The 20727-nt window shown below is 45.9% G+C and overlaps 1 protein-coding gene across 8 annotated transcripts in view; it reads right to left on the minus strand.

The window, feature by feature from the left end:
* IFT56 (intraflagellar transport 56) overlaps nt 1-20727 on the minus strand; it is a 68500-nt gene that overhangs the window by 35372 nt on the left and 12401 nt on the right. For 7 of the 8 annotated variants that reach the window (XM_019480921.2, XM_019480923.2, XM_019480919.2 and 4 more), the window contains exons 5-10: nt 13419-13468; nt 10460-10605; nt 8346-8517; nt 7870-7944; nt 6342-6444; nt 2489-2544 (exon numbers count right to left, since the gene is read on the minus strand). In XM_019480921.2, coding sequence (XP_019336466.1) covers nt 2489-2544; nt 6342-6444; nt 7870-7944; nt 8346-8517; nt 10460-10605; nt 13419-13468 — 602 coding nt within the window. The remainder of the gene's footprint in view (nt 1-2488; nt 2545-6341; nt 6445-7869; nt 7945-8345; nt 8518-10459; nt 10606-13418; nt 13469-20727) is intronic. The other variant, XM_059726242.1, reaches the window with a different exon arrangement.

The raw sequence follows: 20727 nt of genomic DNA on the forward strand, positions 1-20727 counted from the left end.
AATAGCAGGCTGAGTTTGGGATGATCTGCTGCTGCAGTCTAACGTACAGATCAGACAACCACACCACCTGCATTACTCAAACAGAGGCTGTCTAAGAAAGAGGGTATATAATTCACTACTCATGTCAGTTCTCTGTTAGTAATGTTGTCAGTTGTATATCTGCAGGTCCCAAGAAATTTAGCCACTGTGTCATCTAAACCTTTCTCCAAATAACCTTTCCTCAGGATCTAAAATAGGTATTTCTCTTGTTCACATTGAGAGTATTATTGCATTTATTTGCATTATTTTAACACCTTAGAGCAGTGGTGCTCAACCTTTTTTCTTGGTAGTCCAGATGGCTAGTGCCTAGTCCATCCATGGCCCAGATGTGGCCAGTGGCCCTGATCCAGCACCCAAGACAGGCACAGCAGGGTGCCATCTGGCTGCGCGGGCAGAGAAGGGCTCAAGGGGCGGTCCCAACCTGGTGGTATGGGGAAAAGGGGCATGGCTAGGCCCCAACCCAGCTGTACCGGGGGAGGAGGTGTGGGAATTTGGTAGTGGGGGTGGGTGGCCACTGCTCCCCCACCACCACATTTCCCAACCCATGGGGAACCCTGCAGGCCAGATACAAAGGCTCTGTAGGCTGCATTTTGGCCAATGTGCAGAGGTTGAGTACCCCTACCTTAGAGCATTAGTCAAGGACCCCACTCTGTGGCAAACAATATATAAATAGACAGACAATCTTTGGCCAAAAATCTTGTCTTGTACTTAGATGATAAGAGGCAACAGCTAGATACAGCCCTATACAGGTATAAGAAACAATAACAGTATTGATCAGTGCGATAGGTGATTGCCTCAGCATACCAGCTGCCTAACTGCTGTCAAGTTTTTTGTAAGCATCATGGCAAAGGTGCTGTTTGAGAAGGTTTCTGAAGGAGGATATGTATTAGTTTTGCAAATGTGTTTCTGAAACTCCCCAAACCGAGAGGGACAGCATACAAGAAAAGCACAACGGTGCTCATTTCAAAATTTACCAAGCAGGCAATGGAGGATGCCACCATGGCATTTACACAATGTATGAGCAGCTGTGTGTTGTGAAAGAAAAAACACACGGAAAAAATGAGAGATTAAAAGCACTGCAGATGCAGAAAACAGTTCAAGTAAGTCCTGCTACACTAAGAAGTGCAGAGGAGGGTATAACAATGACGAACCGAGCTGAGGCAATTCCTTTCCTCAACAAACCTCAGCCCAGTACCAGGGAGGACTCCCCTTTTATTACTTCAAAGACCCATAAGATGTTTCCTCTCAACCCCAGCTCTGTGACCTTTGAGAAACAAACCACAGGGAAGAGCCAGCCGGATACTGAAGCCAGCAGAGCACCTGTAGAAAGCAGTTCAAACATGAACCAAAGGATACTGTAGTTTTTACTCAGTGCATTTTCGTGCCTATGCTGGCTGGTGTTTGCTACAACTCTCCCTTATCCCTGCTTTCCTTTGCTTTTCCACCTAGCTAATCCCAATGTAACCTCCTGGAAACTATTTCAAGACTTTACTTCAAAATTTGAACAAAATAAAACTGCCAAAAACAACAGTACAGTTTACCACTGTTGTATTATTCTTTCTTTCTCCTTGCATGTTCTATCACTTCCCTCTAATCTTATGACTTTCTGAATGAGTTAGTCTTTCAGGTGCCACCCTGCCTGGCCTTCTGCCTGACTTCAGACTAATGTGTCATCATTTCTAGGATCGGAAGGGACCCGAATAGATCATCAAGTCCTACCCCCTGCCCTGGGCAGGAACAAATGCTGGGATCATAATACCCCAGCCAGATATCTATCCAACCTCCTCTTGAAGACCTCCAAGGTAGGGGAGAGCACTGCATCCCTTGGGAGTCCATTCCAGAGCCTGGCAGCCCTAACCATAAAGTAATGCCTTCTGATATCAAGCCTGAACCTGTTCTCAATCAATTTGTGGCCATTATTCCTTGTTATCCCAGGTGGTGCCCAGGGGAACAGAGCCTCACCTATTTTCTGCTGGTCCCCACAAAAGGGGCACCTGGATTTGAACCAGGGACCTCCTGATCTGAAGCTATATGCTCCTCCACCAAACTATACCCTTCAGCAATACACCCCTTCATTGATTATGTGGTTAACTACCTTTCTCTTCCCTCAACCCTGTGCCTCTGCTGTTTAGACTGCAAGACTTAAGTTCTTTGGGGCAGGGACTGTACTCAACAGAAACTAGGTTTCAAATGATCTTCCAGGAATGACCGTAATAAATATGCTAAATAATAAATACTATATATAGCATGTTCATTTTATATATATAAAACTTCATATACAGAATTTTACCCAAAGTGTTAGCACCAATAAAAGCTGAAAGACAGACAGATACAGGATATTACATGTGGGAAGGATGCAAGCACCCACAGTATATTCTTTGTATATGGCAGATTCCACCCCAATTTATAGCCTCTCCCTTTATGAACAATTCCATAAGCTTCTAATTACCTGTGGAGTTGCAGGTTCCAGATCCTTAATCAGGTTATAAGCCTCTTGAACATCATCTGAAATATCAGACATTAGAATGCATGACAAACTATAACACCCTGTACTCAAATCACTCATTCCCCACAACATTCCTTCACAGTCACAGCCAGGGAAAGTATTTGGAGGGTAAGAGAAAGGGGACTATAAATTGGTGTAAATTTATATCTTGCTGATGATAGCTGCTAGAGCCTGAATTACAAACATGGATTGAGTAATAGGTTCTTTATTACTACATTTTTCCTCATACAGAAATGACTTGGCCCCTTGTTCATAGTTCAGTGACTGCCTTCTCAATAGTACAAGGTCAAGATAATAAATCTCTCATCCTTCTCTCTCCCAACCACATGTTTATGCCTCCCTTCGGAGAGGACAGGGGAAGAGGTTAGTTGCTTCTGAAGATACCCCTCACATTTTCTTAATTAAGAGCTCAACATCTGGCTAACTACTTTACCTGATCCCAGATCTCCCAAGAAAAAAACTTCGTTAATGTAAGAGTTAATTTAGGAATTTAACTCCACACACACACTCTAATACATTCTAAATTAAAGAATTCTAGGACCTTTTCAACATTAAGGTTTCCCAGTAATAGCCAGACTACCAAACTACCTGCTGCAGATTCTAACTGTACCACTAAAGAATTATTTTGTCAGTACAGGTTAAAAATAGTTCCCTATACAAAATAGGTTAAATCATCAACAGGATTTGTTTTTTGCTGGTGCAAGTTACATATAAAAAGTTTTGTGCACTTAGGTGTGTCAATTAAGGATAGTCAATTAAGGTTCCTTCCAGCCCCCCCTTTTTCCTCCCTCCCTCCCATTCTTAACCATCTTAACTCCATTCCTCTCTTTTGTACATATTAGTCAGATTTACTCTACAGTGAAGGGCAGAATTTTTACCTAAAAGGCATGTACTAATAAATTTAAAAACACTTGTGTAGTGAGTACTATTAGTTCGTTATTAAAAATATTATACCTCAATTGGTAAAAGTTGTAAAGTTTTCATAACTTGAGACTTTACTGTTGATCTCTAGTATTATTTTTTTAAATAATAAAATGGAGCGAGATTGCCACATTTTGTGAAAAGTAATGTGACTACAGATTTGTAGAGATTAATGAGGTTATGCCATAAAGTTATTTATATCCAGGTAGGATCACAAAAAACACGATGTATGATTCATAAAAGTAAGCAAGTAAAGTTCAAATTGGATATATAGCCCAAGACAGCCTGATATGGAAAAAAAGTAACTTAAGATTTAAAAGGAATCCTCAAAAAGGTTTAAATTGCATTGACTTTATTAGTAAAACTGTCTTCCCAAATAGGTATTTCAAGCTTTAGAGTTAATATAAGCAAGCTATAACAGGTGCACTGAACTTTTTCCCCTCTGTTATGTCTTTAAAGTTACTCAAGGATGTATTTGGTAGCCGTGTTGGACTGAGACAAAAAAAAGAAATGCAAAACTCTAGAACTCTTGGTTCAGAGATGATACCTTTTATTAGATCAACTAAGAAATTGCAAAAAAAAAAAAAATCTTTTTCTGCAAGCTTTTGGGCACACATGCCCTTCCCTCAGGCTTAGGGAAAATTAAAGATAGTAAAAAGTCCCTATATGTAGAAAATAAATTTAATTTTTGCACATAGGGAGCTGAAGTCTGTCCCTCTGGGTCCTTGGAAGTGTCTTTGTGAGTTGCTCTTTGAAAGTTGCTCTTTAAAGTTACCCATGCACATACTGAGAGATTTACCATACAAAGTTCAGGGTGTGGTTTATTTCTCCACATAGAATAAGTCTGACGTTTTTCTGACTATATTTCTTTCATCTAAGAAGAACAAACATTTGCAGAGTAGTAGGGTACAAGGTTACTAGCTAAAACAGTGAACATTCTCTGAAATGCAACAAAACTTACTGAGTGGGACTGAGTAAGATTAAGGAGATAACATTAACTGCTTTCAAGTACCCAGATCTAAACAGCTGGTCACAGAAAGGTGCGACAATACCATGAATAAGGGAGGCATTGGGTGGAAAAGGAATCACCATATCCCTTTACATTAGATAGCTGCAGTTAACACCAACTCAATCAATCAATCAATCCACTGTTGAATGGAAGAACACAGCAGTGAGGAGTAGAAGGAAAAGATGGTAGGCTTTTTAACTTGTGGTAGGACTGAAATACAAATAGAAAGATACAGAATAGCCTGGAAGCAAATAACTTGGAAACACTGGAGATTTTTCTGCTGCCCAAGACCACCTACCTGCATTGTTCAACTGTTGGAAAATGTGTTTGGAATAAATTATCTCATTCACAGTGCTGCCTTGTTTCTCATTACTTTAGTTCACAATTTGCTTATGCTACTGTAGCAGAGCACAGTCTCTGCCACTTTAAGGGCCTGGAGCTGGCAGCCTCCAGGTGCCTGATTAGGGCAGCCATTTTGGAGACAAGGGCTGCCTATATAAACAAGGCAGTTTGGCTTCAGGAGTCAGGCAGCAATATTGCCTAGTTGTAGTACTGCTGTAAACACCTGGAGGTAAGGAGGCTCCTGGTCCTGGGCATGACCTGAAACTGCACCCTACTGGGAGTGGGTGGTCTGGTGGGGCTCTCAGTGGTGCGGGAGCCCCCAGGAAATCCCAGGCCAGTTATCACCCCGGTGAAAGGTGGGTCAGGGCACCTTAACCCCTAGCTCCTACCACCACCGGGTGGGTTACCCATGTGTTTGTTGGAGGGCCTAGAGGGCCAGTATTGTGAGGGGCCCAGAGAGGGCAGACCCTGAGAGTGGGAGCAATATGGGTGTGGTGCTGCAGTTGCCCCCGGGAGGACGGGGAGTAGTGGCACGATGAGGCCCAGTGACAGAGTGAGCGGCTAGAGAGACCCAGCCCGAAGGGGAGAGTACCCTCGACTGGCCCAAGCTGGGGCCAGGACTATGGTAGTCAAAAGGGCCGGGGGCCCACCGCGAGGGACACCCAAGAGCCGGGGGCCTGGGGTCCCGACTGGCCTGGAGGTGGGCCAGGGCCAGGTAGCCGAAGGTTCTGGGGGAACCACACCCGAGAGGGGAAGATAGCTTCGGGGGGGCAAGGTAGCCTGGATGAAGGCGGAGTGGCTGCCTGATAGGAAGGATCAGAGTGGGGTCCTGTTAGGACGATTCTGGGGCCCAGTGTGGGGCCAGTGATAGTGTTAACACTGAGATCCCATCTGCGAGGCTTGGGCTGCGGTATTAGGGGAGGTCGGAGCCGCAGAGTGCCCCCTGGCATCGGGGCATTACAATGGGCAGCCTCCTGCTTAATTGACATCGATATCTGAATCAATTATCATCAAAGGCGTGGCGCCTGAGATAAGCGGGCAGTTGCCCAGAGACAGGCGAGCGGGCCATGAAGAGCTCGGCCCTGAGTAGGCCCCCTGTCATGGTGATGGGCAGGCGGGCCACAGAGCTCGGCTCCGGGAGGCCCCCCTGTCACAGCTACATTTACAAAAATAGTTCTTATAGACTGGATGAGAATCCTGTCTACTAATGAGGTACTCCTCCATGTTAACAAGCTCAGTTAAGGGAGGGTGTTCTGCCAGTGCAAAGGGAGGAAAAAGGACTTCTGATCTTCTGACAAAGTAGATTTGTTCAGACACTTACAACTGGCCCTTCTCCAGACACCAAAAAATGTATAAGCCATTAGCTTATTTCTCATAAGGCTATCAATCAAACACATTAAGAACCAATGCTAAAAATATATACACTTGTGGAAGACCAGTCATGAGCAGGTGAACAGGTCTCGCAGAAAGAGAAAGGGTTCCACCTCCTGCACCCAAGAAAGAGCCAGAGAGAGATTTCTTTACCCTGACGGAGATAGTAAATCACTAGATTCAGTCTGGCTTCAGGAATAACATCAACCAGGGGAGGAAGAACCTGCAGAGCCCCTTCTCCTCCTCGGAACACCACCTGCAGAGGGAAGTACCCACCTCATTAACATCTATAGTATGTTCCTGTCTCTGGCTTTGCAATCAGCCTTAGAATTCCTATATTAATGATAAGCTATGATCAAGAGAACTGGCATTAGCTGAATCACTATTTATTAGTAACTTTAATAATGTGAGGTATTTATAAGCTTCTTCACCTCAAAATAGTCTAATCCACTAAACTAAAAGCAAGACCACACATAACAATGTTAGACAAATTAAATAAGATGTGACCTGAACTGAAGCTACAAGGGAAACACAGCTGGGCAATTACAATTTTATTAAGCTGAAATTATGTTAAAATATTAGGGCTAATAACCCTAGACTTGTGAAGAATACTGCGGGATAATTTAAATAAAAGTAATAATGGTTTCAAATTTACATCATAATATCCCCAACAGTATTCAGGACATGGTTTCAGAAGCAATTTAAGAGAAAAGACTATCACTTGTTGAGTCATTTACAAAGAGAACTGAATAAAATTACATAAAATGTTCACTTTTCCAATCTAAAACCAGAATTTAACTTTTGAATGCCTGATACATTAGGGAAAAGTTATGATTAAGCTTGTTGCAACTAGCTGAACCACAAAATCTACCTTTTGGACTAGTCATTAGTTCATTTCCCATAACGCTAGTGCAGCAGTTCTCAAACTCTGACAGATTGCACACTGCCAATTTAAAATGATACAACGTTAATTACCATCAGCAAATTTGTCTTAAAGTAATTATAGTAAATCTCTTAAAGCAGCGCTACCACTGACAGGTTGTCTGTGTACCACTGGTGGTATTCATACCACAGATTGGGAACTGCTGGGCTAGTGGATTGTCATATGTGTTTTTGGTATATGGAAAGTAAGAAACTCTACCAAACAGAAACACACTATTATAAGGACTGGTAATTTAGAATAATGCTAAAACTACTGCAATGCACTTCTGTCAAATGATCAGTTTCTGTTTTGCTTCGAAAGGCAAATATTTTTGTTTTGTCTCAGTGTGTGCCTCCCATGAACTCCTTGTTATTTACTTTGCAAATGGAGACCGTTAGCTTGAGACATTTCAATTCCACTGACATTGTATGCTGGTTAAACAACAAAGTTCAGGGTAAGGCATCTACTACCATCCAAGTATTGACTAAGTTGCCCCAAGAATCTTGAAAGGTATGCAGCACTTTAAAACAACATCGTTTTTTCATGACATGGTATCATTCTAACAATGCAAAATAACAGAAGATGGAAGTTAAATAAAAAAACTGGGAGACATTGAGAAGAGCATGGCTGCAGACATGATGACATTTCACCAACTCACTGCTTATACCCTGCCTCCAAAATTCCCCAGAATATTTCACTCTGCAATCTACCAAGAACAGCTCCCCAGGCCACAGTTTGAGGTGTACTAGTATAACTCACCAAATTATGCTTAATGAGCTCCTTCGCAAACTCAAAAGATGAGGAGGCATTGTCCATTAGGCTCTTGAGTTCTGCCTGAAATCGTACATAAAAAGTTTAGCTAAAAACAAACAAAAAATACCCTTCATTGCCAGTTCACACCACTGCTGAAACTAAGGGGTATTCATATCCAGCTGTGATAAACTGGTTGATGGAGAAAGTCATCTGCGCACTTTACCCTGATACATTTGTACAAAAGCAGGACAAAAAAAATGGTCTTGGAAAATGGCAAGGTAAGCATGCAGACAGAAAACCTTGGTGCCTGAGAATGTGTAGACTAGAGGTAGCTGATATCCCTCAAAGGCCACTCTGACATGATAAAAACAAATTGTCAACAACTGTGATTAAGCACAAGATAGATAAGAGACTACAAGGGGAGAAATGAGTGTGGGACCTTGAATGAAACTGACAAGCCAGAAGAGCTTTCCAATGGATACCTCAGCAGCCTTGCCGTTGTAAAGTCGGAAGTGGTTACAAGCCTTGAGGTTAAGAGCAATGGTGCTGTCAGGAACTTGCTGAAGGTAAACAGCCAATACGTCTTGAGACACATCATAGTAATCCAGCTTGTAATAGCATAAAGCCACATATACATTCAGAGCCAGGTACTCCCTGCAGGGCAAAAGAGGAAGTGTTCACCAAAGCTTTGAGTTCCTGCCAAATGATTATGCTGCAAAGAATACTAACAGCAACTAGATATTCTTTTTCATTTTCTACAACACCCTTTATAAACGCCACAAAATAGGGGGTTCTGAGAACAGCTTTGTGTGTGACTTTACAGCTCTAGTTTCTGTTGCACCCCCCCCAAAAAAATCATGCTATTTAAGGCCATGTGCAAGAACAGGTTTCTTTCCAATATTAGTGCTTGACCTGCTTTCACAGGTCAAATGACTGACCTCTGAAACTTGGGACTTATTATTCTGGGAGTGCACAGTAACCTTAAATGAAGGGAGAATGTAATAATTTCTTTTAGACTAATCAACTAGGGTTCATAAACATAATACACACAAAACAATTGTTTGCTTTCCATTAATATATATATTCTATGGGTAGAGAACTTATTGACTTTTGTATTTATTTTCATATTGTGCATAATTACCTCTCAAACTCATTATTGCAGGATATCAAGTCAAAAAGAACAAAAAATCTCTAGGAATAAGAAAAGAATCTGCAGGAGCAAAACTAGGATAACCATCACAAACATCATGTTAAAAGCAGGGCAGGTAAACTAGTTAATTCAGAAAAGCATAAGCTATCATAGGCAGTAGCCTACTTTGTCAAATGCTATGGATGCTACAAACATCATGTTGTAATCTTCATGGACATAAATTGATCACTACCCAAGGACTGAATCTGAAATTTCCTCCCATAGCACAGAACTGCACTATACATATTACAATGGCATTTCAACTTTCTCTGAAGCAGTGGTTCTCAACCTTTTTTGTGCCAGGACCCATTTGTAAACATCAATGGCCAGTCCCAACCCAGTACCCCTTGCTCCTGACCCACTGCCCCCTGCTCCCAGGCCCCACCCACCAGTGTGTGGGGCAGGGGGTGGGTGTGTGTGGGGCAGGGGGAGCCCAAAGCATTCCCTTGCAGGCTAGAACTCTGTTAGCCTGCAAGGGAAAAGCCACGGTTTTTCTCCTTTAAAGGAGAATACATTTTTAAAGTTTGTTGATCCATTTTTTAAATCTGTTCATAACCCTTTCGGATATTCTTGTGACCCACTTTTGGGATGCAACCCACAGGTTGAGAAACGCTGCTCTGAAGCACTTAACACTCCGAAAAGACCATTGCTCATTTTGACAAAATAGAAAATACTCTTCGAAGTCCTTCTTTGAGTTCTGGACCATTGCTCCCCAGACCAGCAGGCCAAAGAGAATACTATAGAGGGAGCATACCAAGACATTTGTGCTTTGAATGGCTCAAAAATCATCCCCACATGTACTTAGGAAGTGGTTTGATTTCTTTCCACTCCTGAGCTGAGTGGTTAGTGGTTATAATATGGAACCTCAGGGCAGCAGTTGTAACAGAATAAATGGAAATGGGAAGAACCCTCAGAGCCTGAGAGAAATACAAAGTATCTGCAAAGTAAAAGTGAGACCAAAGCCTTCTACTGAAAGCAGGGGTGTGGAAGAGAATTCAAAAACTAAAACCAAGAATTTTCAGATAATTTTTCTGCAGATTTCCTAAGTGGCTATCTACAGCTTTGCATTGCAAAAAAGATATGGGCAACATATTCTCTGCTCTGCTTGCAATTCTGTAGCTTTTCATAAGAAAAAAGAAAGAAAGAAAGAAAAGACTTCTGATGGGTCACAGATTGAAGCACATTACAAGGTGAATGAAGGTGGACATTTTCCCCTTACATTTAATTGGCATAATGGCTTAGAACAGAGTGATAAAGTGGGGAGGGAAGCACTGTACTTTTCTCACAGAGGAAGAGACAAAAGCATAAAATCTACCACAAACAGTTGTCTGAATCCAAGCAACTACACGGAATGCAAGTACAACACATGAAGTGAGGTTCTAAGAGGGGAGAGAGACAGACACCAACCTATTATCAAGCAGTATGCGTTTGTAAATATCAATAGCTTCTTGGTAGTGGGACCGCATGTAGTGGATAGATGCCAAGCTGAGCTGATCTTCTGTAATATCCTGCAGATTCTGGTGGAAGCTCATCAGTTTCTTTTCATCACTGAACTAAGAGAGAGAAACAGGCACCCTCCAGAAGAGTTCAGATAAGAAAACAGTTAGCCACATTAGTCAGCAAGTGAGAGTTCTACTGTAGTTCAAAGATTCCAGTTAGAAATTAGAGAAAACTTTCTTCTATTAAGACCTGTTTGGCCAATGGATGCTGTGGAGAAAGAGGTAAAACACCAGAAGAACACAAGAGACAAAATACACATCCCTACCAGGCGTGATTTGAAAACTATTAAATCTTATTTGCCATGATGTATGGGGAGAAAGGGGTGGATTAGATGCTGCATTGTCAAAATAATTTTAGAAAATAAGGTTTCCCAATGATCATTTGAGATAGAGAAGAGTTTTGCTATTTTTGGATTTAAAGCTTAGTTCTTGGGGCCTGAAAAAAGTCATGTTATCAGACCAACAACCTAATAAGATGATGACTCTCGTAATTTTTGGCAGTTCTGACAAGTTTTCTTTGTAACCAACACATTTGAACTGTATCAAGATTTTAAAGCAACCAAGAATATCCACTTAATTAGTATGCTCAAATCACTTACCATTCCAATGTTTCCCTCTACTAGATATATAGCTGCTAAGAGTGGTAATTATGAACCTTTACTGCTGTCAGAGATGAATTATGGAAGAGACACTTAGGCAGATTTAAAAAAACATTGGTAAGTTTCCTTATTTAAAATATCTAGCTGCTCATCCTTACATCTTACCTCTTTTCCTTTTTGCCTGAGCTGCCCATAAAAAGGACTGTTCAGTACCGACAAGAGAAGTTTCCAAACAGAGACACCTCTGGATGCCAGTGTCATCATTACATAACAGTTTTTCAGCTGTCAAATGAATAACTAGGTCTCCACTTGAACTTGCAAGGAGATTTAGGTATTTAAAAGGTGACCATCCATATTAGAATTTGGCTGGGACTCCAAGGTTAGCATTCCTGTTGCAAAAAGTGCCAAGACATTTTTAACGACGATACATGGCCAGGACCTGGGTTTGTCCTCATCCAAAAAATGCCTCTCTAGCTGCACAATTCCCCTTTAAACTTGATCCTAGCACATGACATAATATGGATCCAAAGGAAATAATACTATCTACTCTGGCCCTGATCCAAAGTACAGTACTTCAGGCCCCTGGCAGACATTACAGTTATTGTGCAATTCATGATGGACCCAGATCATCTGTGCATCTCACCGGCATGGCAGAAACAGGCTTCCCGAGTATGATATAATCAAGCCACATTCAATGCGGAACATGCTCTACACTGTGACAAAGGTGCTCTAAGTATATCTTAAAATTAAGCAAACATATAATTAAGGTCCCTGGCAAACATTAATACAGTTATGTGACTGGGATCAGAGGAGTTTTATACCTGATCCCTGAAATTGTGTGTTCTGCAATGCCAGATGTACATGGAAGGACACACAATTTTTGGGATCAGGCATACATAATATGCCTCAGATCCCAGCTCTGTGGCTGCCAGCAACTTGAAAGGCAAGCCATGCAACCCTGCATAGGAGATCTAGTTCCCCTATCCTGGGCTGCACTTTTGCAGGATACATGAGCATAAAATTCCTCTGATTCCAATCATACAATTATATTAATGTCTGGCAAGGACTTTAATTATAGGTTGCTTAATTTTAAGATATATGTAGCTTGTCTGTCACAATGCAGAGCATGTGCCCATAATCACCTTTTTATTTGTCATGTTTGACTGACAGACCACTCAAAGCACTTTAAGGAAGACATATGCTTGAGTGCTTTGTTGAATCTCAGTGTGAACAATGCATGCCACTACCTGGGTAGCTGTTATCTGAGTTTTCAGTGACCCTGCTTAGCTCATAAGACCTGACCAAAAGAAAAAAAAATCTACAGCAGCGATAGGGCCTGGGCTAGATAACCTTTGAGGACTCTTCTATCCTGATGATTCTACAATACAAAATACGTTTGCTGTACAGAATTTTAAACAGCAGCATTTTATGCATTCTGTTTTCAATTTTTAAAAGGCCAGTCTGAAACACAATCCAATTTTATCAACACATTTACTTTAGGGGAAAAACCCCACATCTTCGTGTGCTTGTTCCCTTAACTTTGATGTTTCTAAACTGACAGCTATTTCTTCACAAGTATGTTGTGCCAAAGAGATAAAAGTTTCCTTGTTAGTCAAAACAGATACCATGCTCTATTTATAGAACAAAAGTAATCTAAATAAGAGGCTAAAAATGGAGAAACTTTTCCTAGTGGGCTTGGATAATACAGGCCAAGTCCTTCAGTTTCATTAATCTTTAAGATACCAACACACAAAAAAATGAAACCAGTGTTTTTATCGCTGCTGAAGAGAAATTAAACCTCCCTGTTAGATACAAGATTGTGCCTGGCATAGCAAATCGCTCAAGAGACTAGTAACAGAATATAGAACTTTTTACTAAAGTTGTTGGTTCCAAGATAGCTTCAGGCTAGAAAAGCCCAATATTCTTAGAAGAATGGAAATGCACAAACTATCCTTCCATATTCCTGGTTCAAACTAAGTCATGGAATTCAATGGTCAAAAATACTATCAGACCATTGCTAATTGGTCTGCATGGAGTGAACTGATAGGTCTCACTCTGAATCCTACTGGACAAGGGCCTATTTTGAGTATCTCTTGCACCTAAGAGAGAGTTCTTTTAGTCAGAATAATGCAGTAGGGTTGGGTTTTGGAAAGTCTGTTCTGCTAGTGCTACACATACTTGTCCTGCCAGGCTATTGATCTAGCAACCAACACCAGAATGAAATTCAAAAACCAAAAGGAAATGTGAGTAAAGAAGAGACAAACATACCTTATGTGCCAGGTGAAAGAGGAGACGGTTCTGAAGTGGACATTTAGGTGCTAAATGGAAAAATCCAGCAGTAAGTACCAATGTGGGGGACAATTCAAGATTTCTCGCACTGTTTTTAGACTCTCCTAACACACACACACACACACACACACTAACCCAAGTGCACCTCACTGACCTACTCACCTCACTTTTCTATTAGCCTCATTTCCTCTGGCAACTTCACACAATTTTACCAATATTTGAGAATGTTTCTGTATTTTTTATCTTCATCTACTCTCCATCTCTCAAAATCTTTGCTGAACATATTTTCTCCATGCCTTTGCCTCATGCTCCTTAACTCCTTTTTATTTTTTGCTAAAACATTTTGTATATTTGATAGTTTGTAGAAGTGACACCGCAAAGCATGCAGGGCACAGTCTCTTATACACATGTGCAAAACAGGTGACTAACCCATAATCAAGGACCTTTGCACCATGTCCCACATGTAACATAACTTTTGTGACAAACCCCCAGAAAATTATATGCCTTAAAATTCCAGTATTCTTGCCAAGACCCATCATATCACACCATTACCATTTTGCTATCATTCACTTGATTTATGCCTTCTAATGCATGATCTTTCTTCTCTTATATGCAAAAAAGGCATATAGTATCAGCTGGGAGGAAAAAGGGAGAGTCCTGGAAAGAATCTTGTATTCAGGGGGTGTGTCTACATGAGATGCATTACTGCCCTTACTGCACAGTGAAAACCCTTAATCGTGCTTAAATTTGCTATTTGCAGGTGGCATATGCAGGTAGCACATTTAAGCGTGGTTAGTTACTAGGCAGTAATGCACATGTAGACATAACCCAGAAACAAATTTGCTGCCAGGTATGGCCAGCCCTAGGGCTGCAGGCTAGGAGCCTCTCCTGCTCCAGGGCTGGGCTGCCTCTATGGCAGCCCCTGTCTGCAGGGTATAAAAGCCTGCAGACATTTTGTGGCCTGGGATGCACACCACAGGCAGCCTGAGGGCACTGCAGCCTGTGTCCCCCTGGACAGGCCACAGCCCTGCTGTGCCTGCTTGCCAGCACTGTTCCCTAGCACTGTACTGTTGTGCAGCTCCCAGGGCAGTGCCATTGGGGCCAGCTGGGTGCTGAAGGGTGCTGCAGGATGCTGCAGCCCCTGCAGTCCTGTCAGCCCCCAGGGCTGCCTCCAGGCAGCCTCTGGGCAGTAGGGCCAGCACCACCTGCTTGCAGCCCGCCCCTAGCAGCCTGCCCTGCACCTGCAGGTGCTGCGGGGCATAGCTTCTGCTGTGTGGCTTCCAGTACTGTGCCGTGCCCCTATGCTGGGCACTGTTGGCAGCTGCCCGGGGCCAGCAGCACTGGGACAGCTGCACGGGGGCTCCCCAGAGAGCTGGCATGGGACCCAACATGGCATCATCCTCCCCCTCCATGCCCGGGACCACACACATGCACATGCCCGTGCCCTCCACCCAGGGCCCCAGCTGGAGTCAGGAGGAGACTGGCAACCTCATGGCACTGTGGGATGAGCCTGAGGTGCTGCACCAGTTTGAGCAGTGCGGGCACTCCAATGTCCACATTTATGAGGCTTTGCCAGGCCGGATGAGGGAGCTAGGGCACAACCAGTCAATGCAACAGTGCCAAGTAAAGGCCAAGGCCTTGCAGGCACAGTGGGTCACCATAACAGGCCACAATTGTTGGTCTGGCTGTGCCCGCAACGCCATACCCTTTATGTAGCAGCTGACCAGCAGCAACCTGGAACCCAGGCCACAACTGTGTGGTGTATACAAGCACAGGTGGCCTGCCCAAGCCCCCGCCCTGGCCTGGCCCCTCTGGTGACGCATCACTGGAAGAGGGACCCTTGGGCATGCAGCACCCTATCCCGCTCAGCTCCTTGGCTGCAGCCTCCACCAGCAGCTCAGGGACCCCTGGCCAGAACCTACTTTGCCAGCAGTGTAGCCTCAGGGCTAGCCATGAGGAACAGCCAGCTATGACACCACCAGCTGCCAGCAATGCCACTCCTCCCTGGCAGGAGGGGCAGCTGAGCACCTCCATGCTGTGCCTGGTGGGTTGAGGACACTGGCCACAGCTGCATGCGGTCACCAGCTGGGAGAGCCACCAGCCATGCCAGCCCCAAACACATGGTAAGCCCCGTACTGGGGTGGGGGGAGACCCTCCCTGCCCTGGCCCACCCACCCTCCCCTGGCTCTGGGTTCTCCCCCACAGCACACAGAGAAGCAGGACAGTGCAAAAATTTACTGAGCAACCCATGCTCCCGCAGCTGGGCAGACATGAGCCTCTCAAAACCCGAAGAATGCATTGATGCCAGCAACAATATCCTCAGGTATAAGGGGCAGGGATGTAAAGCACTGCCACAGGTAGCCCCTCCAGGCAGCAGCGGAGGTTGCAGGGCAACCCAGACTTGCCCCTTGCACCGTTGTAGCTCAGGGTCCCAAACCAAGAGTGCAGGTGCACTCAGGGCACTAGGAGGATCATCATCGTCATCAGCAGCAGAGTGTAGTAGGTTGGGCACCCCTCAGTTTGTGCAAACACCTCATTGCGCGCTGCCTGGGGTAAATACAGCAGGGGCATGCTTTGGGTGCAGCAGCAGCACGGCACGGGGCTGGACCTGGGGCGTCTCCCAGGAGAGACCCTGTGGAGAGAGCAGGGACATGGCCAGCTCCTCATCCCAGTTGTCCAGAAGCCCTGCATCCCTCCTGGCCCAGGGGCTGTGGGCTAGGCAGCAGTGCAGCAGAGTGGTTGGGCCTGCAGGGGGAGAGATGGGGGAGCAGGGTCTGGAGCCACAGCATCAGATGTTGCCTATCCCATTCTGGGGATGGGGCAGGGGAGGCAGGCTGCCTGTGGCCAGCACTCAGTGGGCTGCCAGTCCCAGGGGGGCACAGGGACAGGGGACTCAGCCAGCAGCTGCCTGGGTCAGGCCTGCCCAGCCTGACTTACCATGATTCCCAGGCACCCATGCACAGCCAACCCCCAATCTGAGGCCAGGCAGTGCATGGCCCCTAGTACACAGCATCTTATCTCTGAAATGTTGCAAACTCTCACAAAGGCTTCTGTCTCATGGCTCTGCAGGTCCAGCATCTGGACGTGTGGGAGAGGCCAGAGTTGCCAGCAGGGATGCCAGTCAGGGTCCCTGGTGCCCACCACTGGGGCCCTGAGGATGTGTCAGCTCTGCCAGAGGTGCACCATGGACCAGATCCTCCTCCTCCAGTGGCTGGTGATGGTCGCTGAATAGAAGGAGGCAGCGTAGGACCAGGATGACCTGGAGTTTTGGGCTGAGCTCTTGGTCCTGAAGCACAAGTGGATTCAGGCCCTGTGGGAGCAAAACACCATCCTGGGCAGTGCTGCGCAGTGTAGGCCATGGACAAAAACTGTCAGGACACCATCGTGAGCCTAGCGGTCTCATTCCTGCCCACTGTTGCCCAGCCCTTGTCCCTAGCCCCACAGGCCCCCTGGCAGCTGCATGCCGCCCTGCAGCAGGACCCTGCCTGGGCCTGGGAGGAGGTTCTGAGGCATGTACAGCTGGCAGGAGCCCCTGGCCCAGCTCCTGCCTCAGGTCCACTGCCACCCAGGCCTGCTGCTTGCCTCAGCTCCACATGGGCGTAGAGCTGAAGCATCCAGCAGTGGGGACAGGAATACACACTGACCCTCCTGGCCATGGACAGCACCTGGCAGAAGGGGAGCCGCCCACACCAGAGAACTCGTGGGGGAATAGCCAGAGACCAGGGTTCCGGCTGCCTGCCCCTGGGCTCTGCCCCCTAGGCCCTCCCACCCCATGCCCCTCCCAATCCTGGATGCCATAAAAATTACTTCTTCACAGGGAAGAAGGTGTTTTATTGCTGGTGCAGAGATGAGTGGTGGGGAGTCTCTGTTGGGGGTGATGGGGAAGGCTCTATGTGTTGAGTGGGGTGGAGGGTGTATATTGAGGGGGAAAGAAGAAGGGTGTGGTCTGTGTGATGTGAGGGGAATAAAGGCTTCTTCAGACATATGTCTGACATGACAGTGGTGCTGGGGATGGATAGTGGATAGAGTCTGTGGGCAGCCAGGCAGGCAGCCTAGAGCAGGGAGTATTGGAGGAAGTGGTCAACTAAAGCCTCCCACACCTGGTGCCGTGGCCCCCACTGGCAGGTGCATGACTCTTTTGGCATGTCAGCTGGGGTGGAGGGGGCTCACAGCTGTTGCTGCCGCCACAGGTGATGCTCCTGCTGCCAGATGGCCTCCGTGCACCGCACCTACTCCACCCAGGACTTGTGAAACAGCTCCCTCCCAGGCCTTGCAGATGTTATACAGTACATGACCTGGCAGAAGTTCTCCTTGGTGACCTCAATGTGTGTGGTGAAGGAGTGCCAGCAGCCCCTGAGGCAGCCAAAGGTGCATTTGACCAGGGTGTGGGTCCAGCCTAGGTGGTAGTTAAAGTGGCCCTGGTGAGGGTCCAGGTGGCCAGTATATGGCCACATCAGCCAGGGAGGAGTGGCTAGGCCAGGTTCCTGATGAGCTAGGGCAGGACAGCGATGGTGCCCAGCTGGAGACTCGGTGCCCAGCTGGAGACCCAGCACCCCCAGCGCAAAGCACGCACTCTCCACCAGTCCGACCAGGCCGGAGTGCCAAAACATATTGCGCGCTGCCCACCCAGCCAGCACTCATGTGAGTGAATGTGCCATGGTGGTTCACAATGACTTGCAGAACCATGGAATAAAATCCCCTGCAGCTGTAATAGGGCTGGTCTGAGTGGGGAAGGCAGCTGATGGGGAGGTGGGTCCTGTCCAGGGTCCTGATGCACTGGGGGAATCCCAGTGCATGGAACCCTGCCGCTACCATCAGGTGGTTGAGGATACGGAGCACTGTGTGCCCCAGCATATCCAGAAGGGCACCGCACACCTCCAAGACAGCCTTCCTGGCAGTGGCCTTGCCCATGCTGACCAGGTATTTCACATGCTGGAGACTGTGGGTGTGGTCAGCTTCAGCAGAACGAGGGCCAGCCAGGTGTCTGCGGGGAGGACCAGGCGCATGCCGGTGTCCTGCTGCTCCAGGTGGGGCTGGAGCTGCTTGAGTAGGTTCCAGAAGGTGGTCCGGATCATACAGAAGCCATGGGGCAGGCAGTGGTCAGCACGATGGCCCAGCAGGGTGATTGTGGCAGCCAGCAGGATCACAGGGTACTGGTTGTTGCTGCTAGGGCCATGGGCTCAAGTAGCCATAGCATGGGGTGGCAGAGTAGCCAAGGAGAATGCTGCAGCACACTGCTTCTGGGTAAGAAAGAGGCTGGCCAGAGAGCAGGTCTGGCTTTTAAAGAGGGCTGCCAGGTGCTGGCAGCTGCAGCTGGAGCCTGGAGGAGACCCCCCTGGTGGAGACAAGGATGCACTGCAGGGATGCAGGGAACTGGGAGCAAATTTTCTCCCTAATCACTGCATGTTTAGAAACCTACCCCTTATTCTGGCTTAGTTTACAACATGGTAAATCTAGGCCAGAATAAATGCATGTGTAGATGCGTCCCTGGTCACCATCTTGGGACAGGAAGTCCTGTCCCTAACCCTTGACCTTTGCCACTGGAAGTCCCTCCTCTTACCCCCAGATGTACACCACCATTCCTCATGGTCCGCGCATGGCAGTGAGCAGGGCCAGGCCACCAGCTCCACTGCAGTTCCTGGGTCACCCCATCCTTGCATGTAAGCCCCAGGGAGCCCCATGGAATGGAGCAAGGTGGACTCCATGCCCTTGAAAGCTTCCTCTCTCCTGCTGCTCCACCCTGAGCCCCAGCCAGCTGCAGCCCCAAGGCACCACCACAGGCCCATGCTCCTGTCCAGCTGCCACTTTGCTCCCGCCTCCTGCTGCAACCACTGCCACTTCCTCCACCCCTGGCTGCCATTGCTCTTCCCCTGCCACCTCCCTACCTTCCTGCCGACACTGCCACTTCCCCCAACTGCAGCAGCCACCCTTCCCTACCTGTGGGGCTGAACACAGAAAGTTCATGTCCTACAGAGCTATAAGCTCCTTTGGAAAAAACATTTCCAAAAGCCTTCCCTTGTTTCCTGGATTTTCTTCAGTCACCCTGACTAATGAGCACTCCCAACCTCTGTCAAAGCCACCCAAATAGCTATTCCTGCATCATAAAAAGGAATCCATTTGGCATCTTTACAAAGAGGGAGAATTATGCAATTTGGTTTTTTTTGTTTTTAATCTGTGTGGTCACAAAGCTGCAGAGTGAGCAGAACAAGGGCCTGTAACATAAGGCTATAATTCTGCTACATCCTAAACCTACACAGAAGCAGGACTCAAACCACCAAAATGTCTACTTCCCAGAGATGGAATTTCCTTGCATTAACTTCTAGATTTTTGAGTAATGGAGATAAACTGTCAAACTCACTTCTTTCTCTTTCTTGTTTTCCCATTTACCACTCATTCACTTTCCTCTAACAAATAAGACAGACATTTTTCTTCCAGCCCTTCTCAAGCACAATGCCAGAAAACAATCTCTTCCCAAGGGGTTGTCAGCTCCATGCTCACTTCATCTTTGCACTGGAACTGTCTGGACACACCCCTGTTCCCCATCTCTGCTGCTGCATTATCTCCAACAGCCTGTTAATTTCTTTAAAAAAGGAAGGTTGGTCACAATTTGAGAACAATCCTTAGCATAAGCAGCTTCTTACTTGGAGAAGGGAAAAATGGGATTGTTCTTCTCACAGCAAAACATCTTGTGATAGCTTCTTAGCAGATGATCAAAAGTTTAGGACACTGAACAGTCCTGGACACAGTAAATATTTAAGGATTGCCAATGGCATGAATAGAAGCTTTCAATCCACAACAGAGGGAGGGTATAGAGGGTACAAAACCTTTTTGTGAATATCCATTAAAATTAAAAAGTATACAGAAGTATGAAGCCTTCATTAAACTATAGAGAACAGGACAAATTTGAGTCCAAGCAGAAGTAATGAGTCAGACGTTTGGTTTCATCATACTGCTGTACTGAGTACAGCAAACTGAGGGGTACAACCACTCTATCCGTTATGCCCTCTTACAGAAGCCTGAAGGTACAAGTTGCACACACAGCACAAATAAACCTGCTTTACTTAAAATACCTGCTCTGCAATGCATAAGCCATACGAACATGAGGGGGAAAAAAAAAGGACTCACAATGACACCCTCAAAGAACTACTTTTCTCTTCCCAATTGCTGAGAGCTCTCTCCAACAAAGTCAAAGGGTTTAAAGTATAAGTGCACTGATACATCAGTGCGATATCAGATTGGCACTGACATAAAGAACATTGACTCTATTGGAAATTGGCTTTTTTTTGCC

This window comes from Alligator mississippiensis, chromosome 4 (genome assembly GCF_030867095.1).
Source record: "Alligator mississippiensis isolate rAllMis1 chromosome 4, rAllMis1, whole genome shotgun sequence".
Classification (NCBI taxonomy): Eukaryota; Metazoa; Chordata; order Crocodylia; family Alligatoridae; genus Alligator; species Alligator mississippiensis.